We start from the raw sequence: 23272 nt of genomic DNA on the forward strand, positions 1-23272 counted from the left end.
TTTGTATAAGGTGTAAGGAAGGGATCCAGTTTCAGCTTTCTACATATGGCTAGCCAGTTTTCCCAGCACCATTTATTAAATAGGGAATCCTTTCCCCATTGCTTGTTTTTGTCAGGTTTGTCAAAGATCAGATAGTTGTAGATATGCGGCATCATTTCTGAGGGCTCTGTTCTGTTCCATTGATCTATGTCTCTGTTGTGGTACCAGTACTATGCTGTTTTGGTTACTGTAGCCTTGTAGTATAGTTTGAAGTCAGGTAGCATGATGCCTCCAGCTTTGTTCTTTTGGCTTAGGATTGACTTGGCAATGTGGGCTCTTTTTTGGTTCCATATGAACTTTAAAGTAGTTTTTTCCAATTCTGTGAAGAAAGTCATTGGTAGCTTGATGGGGATGGCATTGAATCTATAAATTACCTTGGGCAGTATGGCCATTTTCACAATATTGATTCTTCCAACCCATGAGCATGGAATGTTCTTCCATTTGTTTGTATCCTCTTTTATTTCATTGAGCAGTGGTTTGTAGTTCTCCTTGAAGAGATCCTTCACATCCCTTGTAAGTTGGATTCCTAGGTATTTTATTCTCTTTGAAGCAATTGTGAATGGGAGTTCACTCATGATTTGGTTCTCTGTTTGTCTGTTATTGGTGTATAAGAATGCTTGTGATTTTTATACATTGATTTTGTATCCTGAGACTTTGCTGAAGTTGCTAATCAGCTTAAGGAGATTTTGGGCTGAGACGATGGGGTTTTCTAGATATACAATCATGTCATCTGCAAACAGGGACAATCTGACTTCCTCTTTTCCTAATTGAATACCCTTTATTTCCTTCTCCTGCCTGATTGCCCTGGCCAGAACTTCTAGCACTATGTTGAATAGGAGTGGTGAGAGAGGGCATCCCTGTCTTGTGCCAGTTTTCAGAGGGAATGCTTCCAGTTTTTGCCCATTCAGTATGATATTGGCTGTGGGTTTGTCATAGATAGCTCTTATTATTTTGAGATACGTCCCATCAATACCTAATTTATTGAGAGTTTTTAGCATGAAGTGTTGTTGAATTTTGTCAAAGGCCTTTTCTGCATCTATTGAGATAATCATGTGGTTTTTGTCTTTGGTTCTGTTTATATGCTGGATTACATTTATTGATTTTCGTATGTTGAACCAGCCTTGCATCCCAGGGATGAAGCCCACTTGATCATGGTGTATAAGCTTTTTGATGTGCTGCTGGATTTGGTTTGCCAGTATTTTATTGAGGATTTTTGCATCAATGTTCATCAAGGATATTGGTCTGAAATTCTCTTTTTTGGTTATGTCTCTGCCAGGCTTTGGTATCAGGACGATTCTGGCTTCATTTTTAACTGACAAAAATTGTGTGTATACATGTTATATATATATGTATGTGTGTATATATATATGATGTACAGCATGACATTTTTATATATGTTTACATTGTGGAATGACTAAGTCTATCAATGGACATGTTCATTAACTCATACTTATCATTTTTTTTTTGTGGTGAGGACATTTAAAATCTACCCTCTTAGCAATTTTCAAGTATATAAATTGTTATTAACTCCAATCACATATTGTACAATGCATCTCCTAAACTTATTCCTCCTGTCTGACTGAAATTTTGTATCCTTTGACTAACATCCCTGTAGTCCCCCATTCTCCCACAGCCCCTGGTAACCACTGTTCTACTCTCTGCTTCTATGAGTTTAATGTTTTAGATTTCCACGTGAGATCATGTGGGATTTGTCTTTCTGTGCCTGGCTTATTTCACTTAGCATAATGTCATCCAAATTCATCTCTGTTGTCATAAATGACAAGATATTTGTCTTTTCTATGGCTAATTGTTAGTCCATTGTTTATATATATACCACGTTTTCTTTATCCATTTATCCAAAGATGGACACTTAAGTTGATTTCTATATCTGGGCTATTGTGAATAATGCTGCAATGAACATGGGAATGTAGATGTCTCTTCAACACACAGATTTCATTTCATTTGGTTGTATATCCAGAAGTGGAATTGCTGCATCATATGGCAGTTCTATTTTTAATTTTTTGAGGAAACTCCGTACCATTTTACATATGGCTGTACTAATTTACATTTCAACCAAAAGTGTCTAAGCGTTCTGTTTTCTCCACATCCTCACCAACATTTGTCTTTTTGGTAATAATCATTCTAATGGGCATGAGGTGACATCTCATTATGGTTTTAATTTACATTTCCCTGATGATTAGTGATGTTGAGCATTGTTTTATGTACCTGCTGGCCATCCATGTCTTGTTTTTAGAAATGTTATTTTAGGTTTTTCTCATTTTTAAATCTAGTTATTTGTTTTCTTGCTTTTGTGTGAGTTCCTCATATATTTTGAATATTAACCCCTTATCAGATATATCATTTGCAAACACGTTCTCCCATCCTTTAAGTTGTCTCTTCACTATGTTGATTGTTTCCTTTGTTGTGCAGAAGCTTTTTAGTTTGCTGCAAAACCATTTATCTATTTTTTCTTCTGTTGACTATACTTCCAGAGTTGTATCCAAAAAATCATTGCCAAGAATAATATCAAGAAACTTTCCCCTATGTTTTTTTTCTAGTGGCTTTATGGTTTCAAGTCATATGTTTAAATCTTTAATCCATTTTGAGTTGATTTTTGTATATGGAGTGAGATAAAGGTCCACTTTTATTCTTCTACTAGTGCATATCCAGTTTTCTCAACACCATTTATTGAAGATACTGTCCTTTCACCACTGTATGTTCTTGGCACCTTTGTAGAAGATCAGTTGACAATAAATGTGTGGGTGTATTTCTGGACTCTTTATCCTGTTTTATTAGTTTATATGTCTCTTTTTTTAGAAGCACTATGCTGTTTTGGTAACTAGAGCTCTGTAGTCGATTTCAGATTAGGTAGTATGATGCCTCCAGCTTTGCTCTTTTTGCTCAAAATTGCTTTGGCTATTTGAGTTTTTTTATTCCATACAAATTTTAGGGGTTTTTTTTCAATTACTGTGAATAATGCCATTGGAATTTTGATGGAGATTGCATTGAATCTTTGGGTAGTATGGATATTTTAACAGTATTAATGCTTCCAATTAATGAACACAGGGTATTTTTCAATTTGTGTTTTCCTCAATTTCTTTCACCAGTGTTTTTTTCTTAATTTAATTGTTTTATTTCCATAGAGTTTGGGTAACAGGTGGCGTTTGGTTACGAGTAAGTTCTTTAATGGTGATTTGTGAGATTTTGATGCACCTATCACCCGAGCAGTATACACTGTACCCAATTTGTAGTCTTGTATCCCTCACCTCCCTCCCACCATTTCCCCCAAGTCCCCAAAGTCCATTGTGTCATTCTTATGCCTTTGCATCCTCATAACTTAGCTCCCACTTATGAGTGAGAACATATGATGTCTGGTTCTCCATTCCTGAGTTACTTCACTTAGAATATTGGTCTCCAATTTCCATCCAGGTTGCTGCAAATGCCTTTATTTTGTTCCTTTTCACGGCTGAGTAGTATTCCATGGTATATACATCCCACAATTTCTTTATCCACTCTTGATTGATGGGTATTTGGGCTGGTTCCATATTTTTACAATTGCAAATTGTGCTGCTACAAACATGCAGGTGCAAGTGTCTTTTTCATATAATGACTTCTTTTCCTCTGGGTAGATACCCAGTAGTGGGATTGCTGGATCAAATGGTAGTTCTACTTTTAGTTCTTTAAGGAATCTCCACACTGTTTTCCATAGTGGTTGTACTAGTTTACATTCCTACCAGCAGTGTAGAAGTGTTCCCTGTTCACTGTATCCACACCAACATCTAATATTATTTGACTTTTTGATTATGGCCATTCTTGCAGGAGTAAGGTGGTATTGCGTTGTGGTTTTGATTTGCATTTCCCTGAACGTTAGTGATGTTGAGCATTTTTTCATATATTTGTTGACCATTTGTACATATTCTTCTGAGAATTGTCTATTCATGTCCTTTGTCCATTTTTTGATGGGATTATTTGTTTTTTTCTTGCTAATTTGTTTGAGTTCCCTATAGGTTCCGGATATTAGACCTTTGTTGGATGTATAGGTTGTGAAGATTTTCTCCTACTCTTTGGGTTGTCTGTTTATTCTGCTGATTATTTCTTTTGCTGTGCAGAAACTTTTTAGTTTAATTAAGTCCCACCTATTTATCTTTTTGTTGTCGTTGTTTTTTGGAGTTATTTTGTTTTGGCTTGGTTTTGCATCTGCTTTTTGGTTCTTGGTCATGAAGTCTTTGCCTAAGCCAATATCTAGAAGGGTTTTTCTGATGTTCTAGAATTTTTGTGGTTCAGATCTTAGATTTAAGTCCTTGATCCATCTTGAGTTGATTTTTGTATAAGGTGAGAGATGAGAATCCAGTTTCATGCTTCTGCATGTGGCTTGCCAATTATCCCAGCACAATTTTTTGAATAGGGTAATATTTGCTTTATATATTTAGTTGTTCCTATTTGGGGTACATATTTATTTACAACTATCATATCCTCCTGATTGACCCCTTTCTCATTATATAATGGTCTTCTTGTCTCTTTTTACAGTTTTTGTCTTAAAGCCTAATTTGTCTGATAAAAGTTCAGCTACCTTTGCTCTCTTTTGGTTTCTATTTGCATGGAATATTTTTTCCAACCCTTCACGTTCACTCTGTGTGTGTTCTTAAAGATGAAATGAGAAACTGTAGCGGCATATGCTTGGGTCTTGTTTTTTTCATTCATTCATTATGCCACCCTTTTGATTAGAGAATTTAATTCATTTGTATTCAAGGTAATTATTGACAGACAAGGACTTATTACTGCCATTTTGTTAATTGTTTTCTTGTTGTTTTATAGATCTTTTGTTCCTTTCTTCCTCTCTTACTCCTTTCCTTTGTGATTAGGTGCTTTTCTCTAGTGGTATACTTTGATTTTTACTTTTTATCTTTTGTTGCTCTACTATAGGTTTTTGCTTTGTGGCTACCATGAGGCTTACATAAAGCATAGTTATAAAAGGCTACTTTAAACCGATAACAGCTTAACTTTCAACACTTAAAAAAAACTATACACTTTTACTCTACCAACTGCCCTCCATTTTATGTCTTTGATGTCATAATTTACCTAGTTTTGGAGATGTGTCCCCTTATTGTGTATCCCTTATCAAATTATTGTAGCAACAGTTATTTTTAATAGTTTTGGCTTTTAACTTTATGCTAGAGATAGAATTAATTAACATACCACCACTACATTGTTAGGGTATTCTAAATTGACTATGTATTTACCTTTATCAGTGAGACTTTTGTTTTCAATTTTCATGTTGTTAATTAGTATTCTTTCATTTCAACTTGGAGAATTCACAGTAGCATTTTTTAAGATGGGTCTAGTAGTGGTGAACACCCTCAACTTTTGTTTATCTGGAGATGTCTTTATCTCTCCTTCATTTTGAAAGATAACTTTTGTTCCATGATTGAAATGGACAAAATTGTTTTTTTAATTATGAAAGTGCCAGGGTAAGCAGAATTACTCTTTTTTTCTTTTTTTTTTTTGAGACTGAGTTTCGCTCTTGTTGCCCAGGCTGGAGTGCAGTGGCACAATCTCTTGGCTCACCACAACCTCTGCCTCCCGGGTTCAAGCGATTCTCCTGCCCCAGCCTTCCTGAGTAGCTGGGATTACAGGCATGCACCACCATGCCTGGCTAATTTTGTATTTTTAGTAGAGATGGGGTTGCTCCATGTTGGTTAGGCTGGTCTTGAACACCCGACCTCAGATTATCCGCCCACCTGGGCCTCCCAAAGTGCTGGGATTACAGGTGTGAGCCACCGCGCCCGGCCAGAATTACTCTTATTTATCCTGAGCTTGAGGAAGAAAGAATTCAAAATTAAAATTTCACATTACCTAATGGCCAAAGCCTGCATTCAAAATAAGTAATCAGAAAAACATATAAAAACACAATAAGGTAAACAGACTAAATATATGCAGTCATTTTATGGAACCAATCTGACTAGGTAGGATGCAAATTTAAAAAAAAACTTTATTCTTCTTCCACTTATAAACTTTCAACCTCTTTTGTGGAGCAAGTTCTTTTTATCTCTGGGGAAAGATCCTGAGTAAGTCTCATAGAGTTCTCATTCATTTAAATCACAAGAACAATCTTATGTCAGTAATTAAACTGTCTGGCCCAGTGTAATAATGAAACTTCCAAATACTTATCCACTTGAGCTTTTCTTTCCATCTCAGCTTGGTACTTCTTTGGTCCTAGAAGCCAGCAGTGGGCAAGGGGTTTATCATCGACTTATTCTTACTGACTAGCTCCCCAATACCCAGTAGCTGCTGTTTCTGGCCCTTCCAGGAATGGTTTTAGGAGGAAAGGCGATAAGGAGTAAAGGGCTGGTACTATTGTGATCGTGCCAAAGCTTGGTGGATGTTCCATGCTTCCCTTCTCTCAAGAGGAAACTCCCTTTCTTGGAGACTCTCTCACTAGAACTTTCCAGTGGTGATTCAGGGGACAAGAGAATAATTGTCCTTAGGCAGAGACTTTTTCAAGCTGTTCCCAGAGCTTTCCCTCTTGCCAGTTAATTGGTTTAAGGACACAGTTGCACATCCTTGCCTTGCCTCTGCTGCTGTCCTCTGCCTTTCTGTCTGTTCTGAGTTACAGCCTTTCACATCAGTCCTATACTCCCCAAACTCCAAGGAGCACAAGTCAGATCATCTAAGTGATCCTCTTGAAACCTCTTGTTTAAGATGGGGGAAGCACCCTTCCTTTTCCATGGCACTCTGGCATTCCAACAACACTTTAAAGAATTTTTTCTCTCAAAATTCTTAAGCCTCTCCTCTTTAATCCTTCGCCATTTTTATGCATTATTACTTTATATGATGAGCTAAGAGTTACAAAACTGATTTTTAGAAATCTCCTTAGCAAATGTTTTACTGGTAGTTTAGCAGCTCACTTTACAATAAGGATACATGATATATTTCTTTGGTTCCTCTGCCTCTGGGACCTCAGCTCATCCTGAGGCAGAGAGTCCCATTTTAACATTCTGTTACATAAACCAGTGGCAAAATGGCTTTAACCTGAGGGTAATAATTACCAGGAACAAACAGAAAACAGAAAAAAAGTAAACTGGTTATGATATCTGAGTCCCTTCCCTCCCTCATCCTCACAGGGACCAGCTGGGTGAGATGTCGTACACCACGATGTGCATCAAGGAGACTTGCCGATTGATTCCTGCAGTCCCGTTCATTTCCAGAGATCTCAGCAAGCCACTTACCTTCCCAGATGGATGCACATTGCCTGCAGGTCTTTACATTCTTTTCCTAAGCAGTTCCTAGAGGCTGTGGGATCCTGGAGACCACAGTGGCAGAGATTAGTGAGTCTCTTAGCACTTGGAGAAGTCAAAAGATAATTCTAACATGTGGCTTACGTTTAATCGCCTATGAGGAGCTCAGAGGATAATGCTTTGGTCAGACGTGAATTTCAATGACCTTCCCGAAGGCACATAGCCAGTTGCAGCAAAGCTAAGCCCAGAATCCATGTCTCTGGAATCCCAGCCCAGGGTCTCTTCCATTGTGGGACATCATTTCTAAGATAATCTTTGTTTGGCTGAGTTTGAGACCGAGCTGAAACTTCATGGAAAATAGTACCAGTATCTTCATCTGAAAGACCAACGGGGATCTTTGGCCTCATCATCATAATATCACCCTTATAAATGTATAACATTTAATAGTTAATATAGAGCCTTCAAACCCATTATCTCATTTTTCCCCTTGGAATCCAATGTTAACAGATGCTTATACAATGATTTACAGTTTACTGAACACTTTTAAATACTTTTGATGTGGCCAAAAATCCAGAGGCAGCCCCAACGTGTAGATGACGTTAACTGATGTGAGCAGAGCTAGAACTCGTGCAGAGGCCCTGAGTCTGGAGCCTAGAGCTCTTCGGAACAACACAGGTTTCTGAGCAGGGCTTATAGGAAGCAGAGGGGTCATGTGAGACATATTATCTGATTCAATGTTCTATTAATTCATGTCTTCGGAGGCAAGCCAACAGGATTGCTTTTGGCAAACACCTACAGCCTGTTACTGTAACTTTGCTTACAGACCCAGAATTAATTTCTGGAAACTAGGATTATTTCTGGAAACCAAATAACCCTCAAATTCTCTCTCCTTTGTTTTGTACTCTGTTTCTCCCCAAACCACGTGGATATTTGCCAAAATTCTCCACTTTCTTTTTTTTTTTTTTTTTTTTTTTTTTTTTTTTTTTTTTTTGAGACGGAGTCTCGCTCTGTCACCCAGGCTGGAGTGCAGTGGCGCAATCTCGGCTCACTGCAAGCTCCGCCTCCCGGGTTCACGCCATTCTCCTGCCTCAGCCTCTCCGAGTAGCTGGGACTACAGGCGCCCGCCACCACGCCCGGCTAATTTTTTTGTATTTTTAGTAGAGACGGGGTTTCACCGTGGTCTCGATCTCCTGACCTCGTGATCCACCCGCCTCAGCCTCCCAAAGTGCTGGGATTACAGGCGTGAGCCACCGCGCCCGGCTAATTCTCCACTTTCCATAGTGAACAGCACAAATGGAAATTTGTCACGGGATCTGCATGATGGAATCACAGTTCTGTGTGTGTGTGTGTGTGTGTGTGTGTGTGTTTTCCTCTCGAGACAGAGTCTTACTATGTAGCCCAGGCTGGAGTACAGTGGCGTAATCTCAGTTTACTGCAACCTCTGCCTCCCAGGTTTAAGCAATTCTCCTGCCTCAGCCTCCCGAGTAGCTGGGATTACAGGTGCACACCACCACGCCTGGCAAATTTTTGTATTTTTATTAGAGATGGGGTTTCACCATGTTGGCCAGGCTGGTCTCAAGCTCCTGATCTTGAGACCAGCCCTCCTCAGCCTCCCAAAGTGCTGGGATTAGAGGCGTGAGCCACTGCGCCCAGCCAGTTCTGTGCTTTTATACCCAAATTGTCTCCAGGAGTGTTTAATAGTCCATTAATAGGCATTTAGGCTAGGCACAGCGGCTGACGCATACAATCCCAATATTTTGTGAGGCCAAGGTGGGAAGACTGCTTGAGGTTAGGAGTCTGAGACTAGCCTGGGCAACATAGGGAGACTATGTCTTTACAAAAAAAAAAAAAAAAAAAGAGAGCTAGCCAGGCATGGTGTTGCATGCGTGTATTCCTGCCTACTTGGGGTACTGAGGCAGGAGGATCACTTGAGCTCAGAAGTTCAAGGTTACTGTGAGCAATGCTCATGCCACTGCTCTCCAGCCTGAGTGACAGGCCAGACCCTGACTCTAAACAAAAACAAAAAACACATATTTAAGTAATTTCTAAACATAGCAGAAAACATTAGCATGGTTTATCACTTTGATATGACACCAACAGCTAGTTGAGATAGAATCATGAACTAAGTAAATTGTTGTGTGGAAAGCTAAGGTGCCAACCCAAGCCGCATCTTCTTAGGTGCTCCTCACTGGTGTCATCAGCTACAGCAGGCAGAGCATTGCCAGGAGCTAGCTCTTCCCTTCAAGAGCAAAAGTCTTGTTTAAGAGCAGTATAACAGTAGCCCCCAACTTGCTCTTTCTCCCGCAGTCTCTTTTATTTCCCTCCTTTCTCAGGGATCACCGTGGTTCTTAGTATTTGGGGTCTTCACCACAACCCTGCTGTCTGGAAAAACCCAAAGGTATGATTCTCTCTTGTACATAAATACTTCCAAGAACTAATGCTGTGCAAGTCACTTTTTGGTAGCTAAGCACAGAAGTGGCTATATAATTAAGGGAAATTATACAAATTAAACAAAAATAAACATAAAAGCCAAAAGAAATGTAAAACTATTCTATGTTCTTGAAACACTCTTGACGCCTATCAGTGATTTCTTTCATGTAAGCCACTAAGGTTTAAGATCTATTGTAGATCTGTAGCAATTGGCCACATAATCTTTTTGACTTGATTTCTAAGTGGATGCATCTCCATAGTGAAAATCATACCACTTGCCATAGTATTTTTGTTTCCCTGGGTATCAGACAAATGAGCTGTGAGGCTGCAAGGTCTGCAGGTCTGAAGGTACACTGCCCAGTGTAGTAGCCACGGGCCACATACGGCCACTGAGCACGTGAAATGTGGCCAGTTGGAATTGAGTTGTGCTGCAAGTGTAAAATAAGTGCTGGATTTTGAAGACATAGTACCCGAAAAGATGTGAAACATTTCCTTTTAGTCATTACTTATATTGATTACAGGTTAGAATGGTAATTTTTGGTTAAATAAACTCTATTAAGATTAATTTCACCTTTTAAAAATGTGGCCAGCAGAACATTTTAAATTACACATGTAGATCACATTATATTTCTATTGATCAGTGCTAGGTGGTAGGTGAAGAAATGTGTTCATGTTGTTTGGGGGATGGTGGTGGGGTTGTCCTCTCATTTCAGGTCTTTGACCCCTTGAGGTTCTCTCAGGAGAATTCTGATCAGAGACACCCCTATGCCTACTTACCATTCTCAGCTGGATCAAGGTGAGAACAATTTGAAGTTGCTGAAAGTACCCAAAGATGTTTACTTGAGAGTAGTTTATTCCTTTCAGCTCCTCAGCTCTATAAATTCTTCCAAGGAACCGTAGGTCTTGGTGCCTATTTGAGCCCCAAAGGATCTGTTAGTTTTACAAAGGACAATCCTATTCTCTGTCACATCCTTTTTGGCCATGCCTCTAAAGCAGTCCCACAATGTAAGCTACTGCTCATAGGCTCAATGCAGTCTACCTTCAAAGCAAGAGAAATAATTTCATGAGTAACTCCAACTGCCACCTTGTTATAGGGAAAGCATCATGTTGGAGCTTCCCAGCTCACATTCTCACAGTGAACAATTTAAGTTTGAAGTTCAAGAGTTTCAATGGCATTTGGTGGAAAAATATCACTTTACTGTGTACTTCAGACTTCTTGTGCTAGTATTTTACTATAGTCAGAAGAAACATCATTTTTTCAAGTATCACTTTCTTTCCCACTTGTCTTCAGGAACTGCATTGGGCAGGAGTTTGCCATGATTGAGTTAAAGGTAACCGTTGCCTTGATTCTGCTCCACTTCAGAGTGACTCCAGACCCCACCAGGCCTCTTACTTTCTCCAACCATTTTATCCTCAAGCCCAAGAATGGGATGTATTTGCACCTGAAGAAACTCTCTGAATGTTAGATCTCAGGGTACATGATTAAACATACTTTGTTTTTAAGTTAAATTTATAGCTAATGATCCAAGCAGATAGAAAGGGATCAATGTATGGTGGGAGGATTGGAAGTTGGTGGGATAGGGGTCTCTGTGAAGCTACACATGATCCAAAATCATTTCTAGGTACACAGTGTGTCAGCTAGATCTGTTTCTATATAACTTTGGGAGATTTTCAGATTTTTTCTGTTAAACTTTCACTACTATTAATGCTGTATACACCAACAGACTTTCATATATTTTCTGTTGTTTTTAAAATAGTTTTCAGAATTATGCAAGTAATAAGTGCATGTATCCTCACTGTCAAAAATTCCCAACACTAGAAAATCATGTAGAATAAAAATTTTAAATCTCACTTCACTTAGCCTACATTCCATGCCCTGACCAATCCTACTGCTTTTCCTAAAAACAGAATAATTTGGTGTGCATTCTTTCAGACTTTTTCCTATACATTTTATATGTAGAAATGTAGCAATGTATTCGTATAGATGTGATCATTCCTATATTGTTATTGATTTTTTCACTTAATAAAAATTCACCTTATTCCTTATCATGGCTTTATGGTATTCTGTAATATGAATGTACTATAATTTATTTAACTATTTTCCTTATTGGGCATTTAAGTTATTTCTAGTTTTAAAAACATGCTTGTCAATGGCAACAAAAGCCAAAATTGACAAATGGGATCTAATTAAACTAAAGAGCTTCTGCACAGCAAAAGAAACTACCATCAGAGTGAACAGGCAACCTACAGAATAGGAGAAAATTTTTGCAACCTACTCATCTGACAAAGGGCTAATATCCAGAATCGACAATGAACTCAAACAAATTTACAAGAAAAAAACAACCCAATCAAAAAGTGGGCAAAGGATATGAACAGACACTTCTCAAAAGAAGACATTTATGCAGCCAAAAGACACATGAAAAAATGCCTATCATCACTGGCCATCAGAGAAAAGCAAATCAAAACCACAATGAGATACCATCTCACACCAGTTAGAATGGCGATCATTAAAAAGTCAGGAAACAACAGGTGCTGGAGAGGATGTGGAGAAATAGGAACACTTTTACACTGTTGGTGGCAGGAGAATCACTTGAAGCCAGGAGGGGGAGGTTGCAGTGAGCTGAGATGGCGCCACTGCACTCCAGCCTGGGTGACAGAGCAAGACTCCATCTCAAAAAAAAAAAGGACACCAAACTTCTGAATCTTAATGTTGTCATCTATGTGGTATCTTCCATAATCTCTCCCAGACAGAGTCATCTTTTGCTGATATGATCGCACAGGATTTTTTGTTTATACCATTATAATCTCATTAATTGCAGCAACACAAATGACAAAAGACAACTGATTTCTCCCCTTGGATGATCTAATTTGCTTTCACTCTTCCATCGTCACTTATAACATGATGATTCTCAAATTCATCTACCTAAAATCTATATATATAAAAAATCCCTCCCTTGAATTCCAGATCATTGGAGACAAACACCCACATCTAAAACCAAATTTGTTTAACACTGGACCAGTCGTCCTGTATGACTTTCCATTTTGTCACTATTTCGTCAGCTGGTATACCAGTATCCACCCAGTTAAACAATATTTCCTTGTTTTTTTCTGGTACAAACCCAAATAAATTACAAACATCAATAAAAGTAAAATTCTAAAATAACTCTCTCTATATATATGTCTCCTTCTTGCTGGAAAAATGGGTTAGGTTAGTTCTTTTAAAAACATGCATGATAAATTGTACTAAATACAATATTCAGGTCTGGACATACTAGGTATAATTTTCTGTGTCTCTGGGGTCTTACCTATTTGGGGTCAAAATAAACTTTATTAAGCTTATTAATATTCAATTTCATTATCCTCTTTAACAATTATGTTCCCTGGTAGTTTCATTGCCAATAATTTATTTGTCAGATTGCCAGGTGCTTCTAAACTTCTAGGTATTTTTTCATATCCAATTTTACTTTAAATATTTTTATGAAAAGAAGTCTGTTAAATTTCCTAATAATTATTATATTATTATTTTTTCACTGACATTTTGTGAATTGAAAACCCTTAAAAATATGAAATCATGTTTTCCAAATATGTACCACAGACAATTTTGTTAAATAAATAAGACAGAAACAGGGCATTATCAAGAGATAAATATTCAATATACCTTATATTTCTGTCACACATTTTTATAACAACTGTGCCAAAAATTGTATATCATATACATGATAACAAGTTTACAAAGGCATTCCTTTATCCCTTAACTCTCAAATTAGAAACTTTCATAGGTAGGAAGTAGGGCAGGCATATATTCCCTTTGAAAGATGCAAGAAAATGTCATTGGCATTCACCATGGTACTCTTCAAGCTTAAAAAAATGGACTGCAAAACATTTACAAACATAGCCTGTTTATTGGGTACCTTTATGTTTACATAAATATTGAAGATATCTCACATACCTCTTTCAATCAAATTATCTCACTGACATTTATTGACCACTTTCTATGGGGAAAAAAATTGTGTTTGCCCTAGAAAGCTTCTTTGGAACTCAGTTCTTGAATAAAAATGTTCTCCTAAAAAAAATGAATAAATAAAAAATAAAAAAATAAAAACATGCTTGTTGGCCATTTATGTTTATCTTTGTTTTGTTCTCTGTGATTTGTCTGTACACTGTTTATGCTTGTTTTTCTATGGAATTGTCTATTTTTTTTAATTTTATTATTATACTTTAAGTTTTAGGGTACATGTGCACAACGTGCAGTTTTGTTACATATGTATACATGTGCCATGTTGGTGTGCTGCACCCATTAACTCCTCATTTAGCATTAAGTATATCTCCTAATGCTATCCCTCCCCCATCCCCCACCTCACAACAGTCCCCGGTGTGTGATGTTCCCCTTCCTGTGTCCATGTGTTCTCATTGTTCAATTCCCACCTATGAGTGAGAACATGCAGTGTTTGGGTTTTGTCCTTGCAATAGTTTACCGAGAATGACTGTTTCCAGCTTCATCCATGTCCCTACAAAGGACGTGAACTCATCCTTTTTTATGGCTGCATAGTATTCCATGGTGTATATGTGCCACATTTTCTTAATCCAGTCTATCATTGTTGGACATTTGGGTTGGTTCCAACTCTTTGCTATTGTGAATAGTGCCATAATAAACATATGTGTGCATGTGTCTTTATAGCAGCATGATTTACAGTCCTTTGGGTATATACCCAGTAATGGGATGGCTGGGTCAAATGGTATTTCAAGTTCTAGATCCCTGAGGAATCGCCACACTGACTTCCACAATGGTTGAACTAGTTTACAGTCCCACCAACAGTGTAAAAGTGTTCCTATTTCTCTACATCCTCTCCAGCACCTGTTGTTTCCTGACTTTTTAATGATCACCATTCTAACTGGTGTGAGATGGTATCTCATTGTGGTTTTGATTTGCATTTCTCTGATGGCCAGTGATGATGAGCTTTTTTTCATGTGTCTGTTGGCTGCATAAATGTCTTCTTTTGAGAAGTGTCTGTTCATATCCTTTGCCCACTTTTTGATGGAGTTGTTTTTTTCTTGTAAATTTGTTTGAGTTCATTGTAGATTCTAGATATTAGCCCTTTGTCAGATGAGTAGGTTGCAAAAATTTTCTCCTATTCTGTAGGTTGCCTGTTCACTCTGATGGTAGTTTCTTTTGCTGTGCAGAAGCTCTTTAGTTTAATTAGATCCCATTTGTCAATTTTGGCTTTTGTTGCCATTGCTTTTGGTGTTTTAGACATGAAGTTCTTGCCCATGCCTATGTCCTGAATGGTATTGCCTAGGTTTTCTTCTAGGGTTTTTGTAGTTTTAGGTCTAACATGTAAGTCTTTAATCCATCTTGGAATAATTTTTGTATAAGGTGTAAGGAAGGGATCCAGTTTCAGCTTTCTACATATGGCTAGCCAGAGTTTTCCCAGCACCATTTATTAAATAGGGAATCCTTTCCCCATTGCTTGTTTTTGTCAGGTTTGTCAAAGATCAGATAGTTGTAGACATGCGGCATTATTTCTGAGGGCTCTGTTCTGTTCCATTGGTCTATATCTCTGTTTTGCTACCAGTACCATGCTGTTTTGGTTACTGTAGCCTTGTAGTATAGTTTGAAGTTAGGTAGCTTCATGCCTCCAGCTTTGTTCTTTTGGCTTAGGATTGACGTGGCAATGAGGGCTCTTTTTTGGTTCCATGTGAACTTTAAAGTGTTTTTTTCCAATTCTGTGAAGAAAGTCATTGGTAGCTTGATGGGGATGGCATTGAATCTATAAATTACCTTGGGCAGTATGACCATTTTCACGATATTGATTCTTCCTACCTATGAGCATGGAATGTTCTTCCATTTGTTTGTGTCCTCTTTTATTTCATTGAGCAGTGGTTTGCAGTTCTCCTTGAAGAGGTCCTTCACATCCCTTGTAAGTTGGATTCCTAGGTATTTTATTCTCTTTGAAGCAGTTGTGAATGGGAGTTCACTCATGATTTGGCTCTCTGTCTGTTATTGGTGTATAAGAATGCTTGTGATTTTTGCACATTGATTTTGTATCCTGAGACTTTGCTGAAGTTGCTTATCAGCTTAAGGAGATTTTGGGCTGAGACGATGGGGTTTTCTATGACAATCATGTCATATGCAAACAGGGACAATCTGACTTCCTCTTTTCCTAATTGAATGCCCTTTATTTCCTTCTCCTGCCTGATTGCCCTGGCCAGAACTTCCAACACTATGTTGAATAGGAGTGGTGAGAGAGGACATCCCTGTCTTGTGCCAGTTTTCAAAGGGAATGCTTCAGTTTTTGTCCATTCAGTATGATATTTGCTGTGGCTTTGTCATAGATAGCTCTTATTATTTTGAGATACGTCCCATCAATACCTAATTTATTGAGAGTTTTTAGCATGAAATGTTGTTGAATTTTGTCAAAGGCCTTTTCTGCATCTATTGAGATAATCATGTGGTTTTTGTCTTTGGTTCTGTTTATATGCTGCCTTACGTTTATTGATTTTCTTATGTTGAACCAGTCTTGCATCCCAGGGATGAAGCCCACTTGATCATGGTGGATAAGCTTTTTGATGTGCTGCTGGATTCAGTTTGCCAGTATTTTATTGAGGATTTTTGCATCAATGTTCATCAGGGATATTGGTCTAAAATTCTCTTTTTTTGTTTTGTCTCTGCCAGTCTTTGGTATCAGGATGATGCTGGCCTCATAAAATGAGTTAGGGAGGATTCCCTCTTTTTCTATTGATTGGAATAGTTTCAGAAGGAATGGTACCAGCTCCTCCTTGTACCTCTGGTAGAATTCGTCTGTGAATCCATCTGGTGCTGGACTTTTTTTGGTTGGTAAGCTATTAATTATTGCCTCAATTTCAGAGCCTGTTATTGATCTATTCAGAGATTCAACTTCTTCCTGGTTTAGTCTTGGGAGGGTGTATGTGTCGAGGAATTTATCCATTTCTTCTAGATTTTGTAGTTTATTTGCGTAGAGGTGTTTATAGTATTCTCTGATGGTAGTTTGTATTTCTGTGGGATCAGTGGTGATATCCCCTTTATCATTTTTTATTGCGTCTATTTGATTCTTCTCTGTTTTCTTCTTTATTAGTCTTGCTAGCCGTCAATCAATTTTGTTGATCCTTTCAAATAACCAACTCCTGGATTCATTGATTTTTTGAGGGGTTTTTTGTGTCTCTATTTCCTTCAGTTCTGCTCTGATCTTAGTTATTTCTAGCCTTCTGCTAGCTTTTGAATGTGCTTGCTCTTGCTTCTCTAGTTCTTTTAATTGTGATGTTAGGGTATCAATTTTAGATCTTTCCTGCTTTCTCTTGTGGGCATTTAGTGCTATAAATTTCCCTCTACACACTGCCTTGAATGTGTCCCAGAGATTCTGGTATGTTGTGTCTTTGTTCTTGTTGGTTTCAAAGACCATCTTTATTTCTGCCTTCATTTCATTATGTACCTAGTAGTCATTCAGGAGCAGGTTGTTCAGTTTCCATGTAGTTGAGTGGTTTTGAGTGAGTTTCTTGATCCTGAGTTCTAGTTTGATTGCACTGTGGTCTGAGAGACAGTTTGTTATAATTTCTATTTTTTACATTTGCTGAGGAGTGCATTACTTCCAACTATGTGGTCAATTTTGGAATAGGTGTGGTGTGGTGCTGAAAAGAATGTATATTCTGTTGATTTGGGGTGGAGAGTTCTGTAGATGTCTATTAGGTCCGCTTCTTGCAGAGCTGAGTTCAATTCCTGGATATCCTTGTTAACTTCCTGTCTCATTGATCTGTCTAATGTTGACAGTGGGGTGTTAAAGTCTCCCTTTATTATTGTGTGGGAGTCTAAGTCTCTTTGTGGGTCAAAGGACTTGCTTTATGAATCTGGGTGCTCATGTATTGGGTGCATATATATTTAGGTTAGCTCTTCTTGTTGAATTGATCCCTTTACCATTATGTAATGGCCTTCTTTGTCTCTTTTGATCTTTGTTGGTTTAAAGTCTTTTTTATCAGAGACTGGGATTGCAACTTCTGCCTTTTTTTGTTTTCCATTTGCTTGGTAGATCTTCCTCCATTCCTTTATTTTGAGCCTATGTGTGTCTCTGCACGTGAGATGGGTTTCCTGAATACAGCACACTGATGGGTCTTGACTCTTTATCCAATTTGCCAGTCTGTGTCTTTTAATTGGAGCATTTAGCCCATTTACATTTAAGGTTAATATTGTTATGTGTGAATTTGATCCTGTCATTATGATGTTAGCTGGTTATTTTGCTCGTCAGTTGATGCAGTTTCTTCCTAGCCTCGATGATCTTTACAATTTGGCATCTTTTTGCAGTGACTGGTACTAGTTGTTCCTTTCCATGTTTAGTGCTTCCTTCAGGAGCTCTTTTAGGGCAGGCCTGGTGGTGACAAAATCTCTCAGCATTTGCTTGTCTGTAAAGTATTTTATTTCTCCTTCACTTATGAAGATTAGTTTGGCTGGATATGAAATTCTGGGTTGAAAATTCTTTTCTTTAAGAATGTTGAGTAGCCAGTTATTTATTAAAGCATGATGTTAATAAAATAGGCATATTCTGGCTGGTGTGTATAAGTGTTTTTTTTTTAAACAAATCACAGAAGACATAAAATTGAAAAGGCACTCCATTTATATATGAGGGAAAATAGATTGTAAATAGCTAAGGGGCCTTGTGAGAACTTGGAAAATGTGCTGATACTTAGTAACTACCTCAGTTGTGAAAAAAAAAAAAAATGAAAAAAAAAAAAGAATGTTGAATATTGGCCCCCACTCTCTTCTGGCTTGTAGAGTTTCTGCCAAGAGATCAGCTGTTAGTCTGATGGGCTTCCCTTTGTTACTTCTTGAGAAAAAAAAAAAAAAAAAAATATATATATATATATATGTGTGTGTGTATATATATATTTGTGTGTGTGTGTGTGTGTGTTTTTTAATTATAATTTAGGTTTTAGGGTACATGTGCACAATGTGCAGGTTTGTTACATATGTATCCATGTGCCATGTTGATTTCCTGTACCCATTAACTTGTCATTTAGCATTAGGTATATCTCCTAATGCTATCACTCCCCCCTCCCCTCACCCCACAACAGTCCCCGGAGTGTGATGTTCCCCTTCCTGTGTCCATGAGTTCTCATTGTTCAATTCCCACCTATGAGTGAGAACATGCGGTGTTTGGTTTTTTGTCCTTGCGATAGTTTACTGAGAATGATGTTTTCCAGTTTCATCCATGTCCCGACAAAGGACACGAACTCATCATTTTTTATGGCTGCATAGTATTCCATGGTGTATATGTGCCACATTTTCTTAATCCAGTCTATCGTTGTTGGACATTTGGGTTGGTTCCAACTCTTTGCTATTGTGAATAGTGCCGCAATAAACATACGTGTGCATGTGTCTTTATAGCAGCATGATTTATAGTCCTTTTGGTATATACCCAGTAATGGGATGGCTGGGTCAAATGGTATTTCAAGTTCTAGATCCCTGAGGAATCGCCACACTGACTTCCACAATGGTTGAACTAGTTTACAGTCCCACCAACAGTGTAAAAGTGTTCCTATTTCTCCACATCCTCTCCAGCACCTGTTGTTTCCTGCTTTTTTAATGATGGCCATTCTAACTGATGTGAGATGGTATCTCACTGTGGTTTTGATTTGCATTTCTCTAATGGCCAGTGATGATGAGCATTTCTTCATGTGTTTTTTGGCTGCATAAATGTCTTCTTTTGAGAAGTGTCTGTTCATGTCCTTTGCCCAGTTTTGATGGGGTTGTTTGCTTTTTTCTTGTAAATTTGTTTGAGTTCATTGTAGATTCTGGATATTAGCCGTTTGTCAGATGAGTAGGTTGCAAAAATTTTCTCCCATTCTGTAGGTTGCCTGTTCACTCTGATGGTAGTTTCTTTTGCTGTGCAGAAGCTCTTTAGTTTAATGAGATCCCATTTGTCAATTTTGGCTTTTGTTGCCATTGCTTTTGGTGTTTTAGACATGAAGTCCTTGCCCATGCCTATGTCCTGAATGGTATTGCCTAGGTTTTCTTGTAGGATTTTAATGGTTTTAGGTCTAACATTTAAGTCTTTAATCCATCTTGAATTAATTTTTGTATAAGGTGTAAGGAAGGGATCCAGTTTCAGCTTTCTACATATGGCTAGCCAGTTTTCCCAGCACCATTTATTAAATAGGGAATCCTTTCCCCATTTCTTGTTTTTGTCAGGTTTGTCAAAGATCAGATAGTTGTAGATATGCGGCATCATTTCTGAGGGCTCTGTTCTGTTCCACTGATCTATGTCTCTGTTGTGGTACCAGTACCATGCTGTTTTGGTTACTGTAGCCTTGTAGTATAGTTTGAAGTCAGGTAGCATGATGCCTCCAGCTTTGTTCTTTTGGCTTAGGATTGACTTGGCGATGCGGGCTCTTTTTTGGTTCCATATGAACTTTAAAGTAGTTTTTTCCAATTCTGTGAAGAAAGTCATTGGTAGCTTGATGGGGATGGCATTGAATCTATAAATGACCTTCGGCAGTATGGCCATTGTCACGATATTGATTCTTCCAACCCATGAGCATGGAATGTTCTTCCATTTGTTTGTATCCTCTTTTATTTCATTGAGCAGTGGTTTGTAGTTCTCCTTGAAGAGGTCCTTCACATCCCTTGTAAGTTGGATTCCTAGGTATTTTATTCTCTTTGAAGCAATTGTGAATGGGAGTTCACTCATGATTTAGCTCTCAGTTTGTCTGTTATTGGTGTACAAGAATGCTTGTGATTTTTGTACATTGATTTTGTATCCTGAGACTTTGCTGAAGTTGCTAATCAGCTTAAGGAGATTTTGGGCTGAGATGATGGCGTTTTCTAGATATACAATCATGTCATCTGCAAACAGGGACAGTTTGACTTCCTCTTTTCCTAATTGAATACCCTTTATTTCCTTCTCCTGCCTGATTGCTCTGGCCAGAACTTCCAGCACTATGTTGAATAGGAGCGGTGAGAGAGGGCATCCCTGTCTTGTTCCAGTTTTCAGAGGGAATGCTTCCAGTTTTTGCCCATTCAGTATGATATTGGCTGTGGGTTTGTCGTAGATCGCTCTTATTATTTTGAGATATGTCCCATCAATACCTAATTTATTGAGAGTTTTTAGCATGAAGGGTTGTTGAATTTTGTCAAAGGCCTTTTCTGCATCTATTGAGATAATCATGTGGTTTTTGTCTTTGGTTCTGTTTATATGCTGGATTACATTTATTGATTTGCATATGTTGAACCAGCCTTGCATCCCAGGGATGAAGCCCACTTGATTATGGTGTATAAGCTTTTTGATGTGCTGCTGGATTCGGTTTGCCAGTATTTTATTGAGGATTTTTGCATCAATGTTCATCAAGGATATTGGTCTGAAATTCTCTTTTTTGGTTATGTCTCTGCCAGGCTTTGATATCAGGACGATGCTGGCTTCATAAAATGTGTTAGGGAGGATTCCCTCTTTTTCTATCGATTGGAATAGTTTCAGAAGGAATGGTACCATTTCCTCCTTGTACCTCTGGTAGAATTCAGCTGTGAATCCATCAGGTCCTGGACTCTTTTTGGTTGTTAAGCTGTTGATTATTACCACAATTTCAGAACCTGTTATTGGTCTATTCAGAGATTCAACTTCTTCCTGATTTAGTCTTGGGAGGGTGTATGTGTCGAGGAATTTATCCATTTCTTCTAGATTTTCTAGTTTATTTGCATAGAGGTGTTTGTAGTATTCTCTGATGGTAGATTTTATTTCTGTGGGATCGGTGGTGATATCCCCTTTTTCATTTTTTATTGCATCTATTTGATTCTTCTCTCTTTTCTTCTTTATTAGTCTTGCTAGCAGTCTATCAATTTTGTTGATCTTTTCAAAAAACCAGCTCCTGGATTCATTAATTTTTTGAAGGGTTTTTTTTTATCTCTATTTCCTTCAGTTCTGCTCTGATTTTAGTTATTTGTAGCCTTCTGCTAGCTTTTGAATGTGTTTGCTCTTGCTTTTCTAGTTCTTTTAATTGTGATGTTAGGGTGTCAATTCTGGATCTTTCCTGCTTTCTCTTGTGGGCATTTAGTGCTATAAATTTCCCTCTACACACTGCTTTGAACGTGTCCCAGAGATTCTGGTATTTTGTGTCTTTGTTCTCATTGGTTTCAAAGATCATCTTTATTTCTGCCTTCATTTCATTATGTACCCAATAGTCATTCAGGAGCAGGTTGTTCAGTTTCCATGTAGTTGAGCGGTTTTGAGTGAGTTTCTTAATCCTGAGTTCTAGTTTGATTGCACTGTGGTCTGAGAGACAGTTTGTTATAATTTCTGTTCTTTTACATTTGCTGAGGAGAGCTTTACTTCCAACTATGTGGTCAATTTTGGAATAGGTGTGGTGTGGTGCTGAAAAAAATGTATATTCTGTTGATTTGGGGTGGAGAGTTCTGTAGATGTCTATTAGGTCCACTTTATGTAGAGCTGAGTTCAATTCCTGGATATCCTTGTTAACTTTCTGTCTCGTTGATCTGTCTAATGTTGACAATGGGGTGTTAAAATCTCCCATTATTATTGTGTGGGAGTTTAAGTCCCTTTGTAGGTCACTCAGGACTTGCTTTATGAATATGTGTGCTCCTGTGTTGGGTGCATATATATTTAGGATAGTTAGCTCTTCTTGTTGAATTGATCCCTTTACCATTATGTAATGGCCTTCTTTGTCTCTTTTGATCTTTGTTGGTTTAAAGTCTATTTTATCAGAGACTAGGATTGCAACCCCTGCCTTTTTTTGTTTTCCATTTGCTTGATAGATCTTCCCCCATCCCTTTATTTTGAGTCTATGTGTGTCTCTGCACGTGAGATGGGTTTCCTGAATACAGCACACTGATGGGTCCTGACTCCTTATCCAGTTTGCCAGTCTGTGTCTTTTAATTGGAGCATTTAGCCCATTTACATTTAAGGTTAATATTGTTATGTGTGAATCTGATCCTGTCATTATGATGTTAGTTGGTTATTTTGCTCGTTAGTTGCTGTAGTTTCTTCCTAGCCTCGATGGTCTTTACAATTTGGCATGTTTTTGCAGTGGCTGGTACCAGTTGTTCCTTTCCATGTTTAGTGCTTCCTTAGGAGCTCTTTTAGGGCAGGCCTGGTGGTGACAGAATCACTCAGCGTTTGCTTGTCTGTAAAGCATTTTATTTCTCCTTCACTTATGAAGCTTAGTTTGGCTGGATAGGAAATTCTGGGTTGAAAATTCTTTTCTTTAAAAATGTTGAATATTGGCCCCCACTCTCTTCTGGCTTGTAGAGTTTCTGCCGAGAGATCAGCTGTTAGTCTGATGGGCTTCCCTTTGTGGGTAACCCAACCTTTCTCTCTGGCTGCCCTTAACATTTTTTCCTTCATTTCAACTGTGGTGAATCTGACAATTATGTGTCTTGGAGTTGCTCTTCTCGAGGAGTATCTTTGTGGCGTTCTCTGTATTTCCTGAATCTGAAATGTTGGCCTGCCTTGCTAGATTGGGGAAGTTCTCCAGATAATATCTTGCAGAGTGTTTTCCAACTTGGTTCCATTCTCCCCGTCATTTTCAGGTACACCAATCAGACGTAGGTTTGA

General features: G+C 38.1%; 1 protein-coding gene across 12 annotated transcripts in view; it reads left to right on the forward strand.

The window, feature by feature from the left end:
• CYP4X1 (cytochrome P450 family 4 subfamily X member 1) overlaps positions 1-11750 on the forward strand; it is a 101770-nt gene extending 90020 nt beyond the window's left edge. For all 12 annotated transcript variants that reach the window (XM_063627501.1, XM_063627503.1, XM_063627502.1 and 9 more), the window contains 4 exons: positions 7161-7294; positions 9608-9672; positions 10418-10500; positions 10996-11750. In XM_063627501.1, the coding sequence (XP_063483571.1) occupies positions 7161-7294; positions 9608-9672; positions 10418-10500; positions 10996-11170 (457 nt within the window). In that variant the 3' untranslated portion in view covers positions 11171-11750. The remainder of the gene's footprint in view (positions 1-7160; positions 7295-9607; positions 9673-10417; positions 10501-10995) is intronic.
• Positions 11751-23272: the final 11522 nt, after the last annotated feature.

The sequence above is a fragment of the Symphalangus syndactylus genome, chromosome 12 (genome assembly GCF_028878055.3).
Source record: "Symphalangus syndactylus isolate Jambi chromosome 12, NHGRI_mSymSyn1-v2.1_pri, whole genome shotgun sequence".
Taxonomy (NCBI): Eukaryota; Metazoa; Chordata; class Mammalia; order Primates; family Hylobatidae; genus Symphalangus; species Symphalangus syndactylus.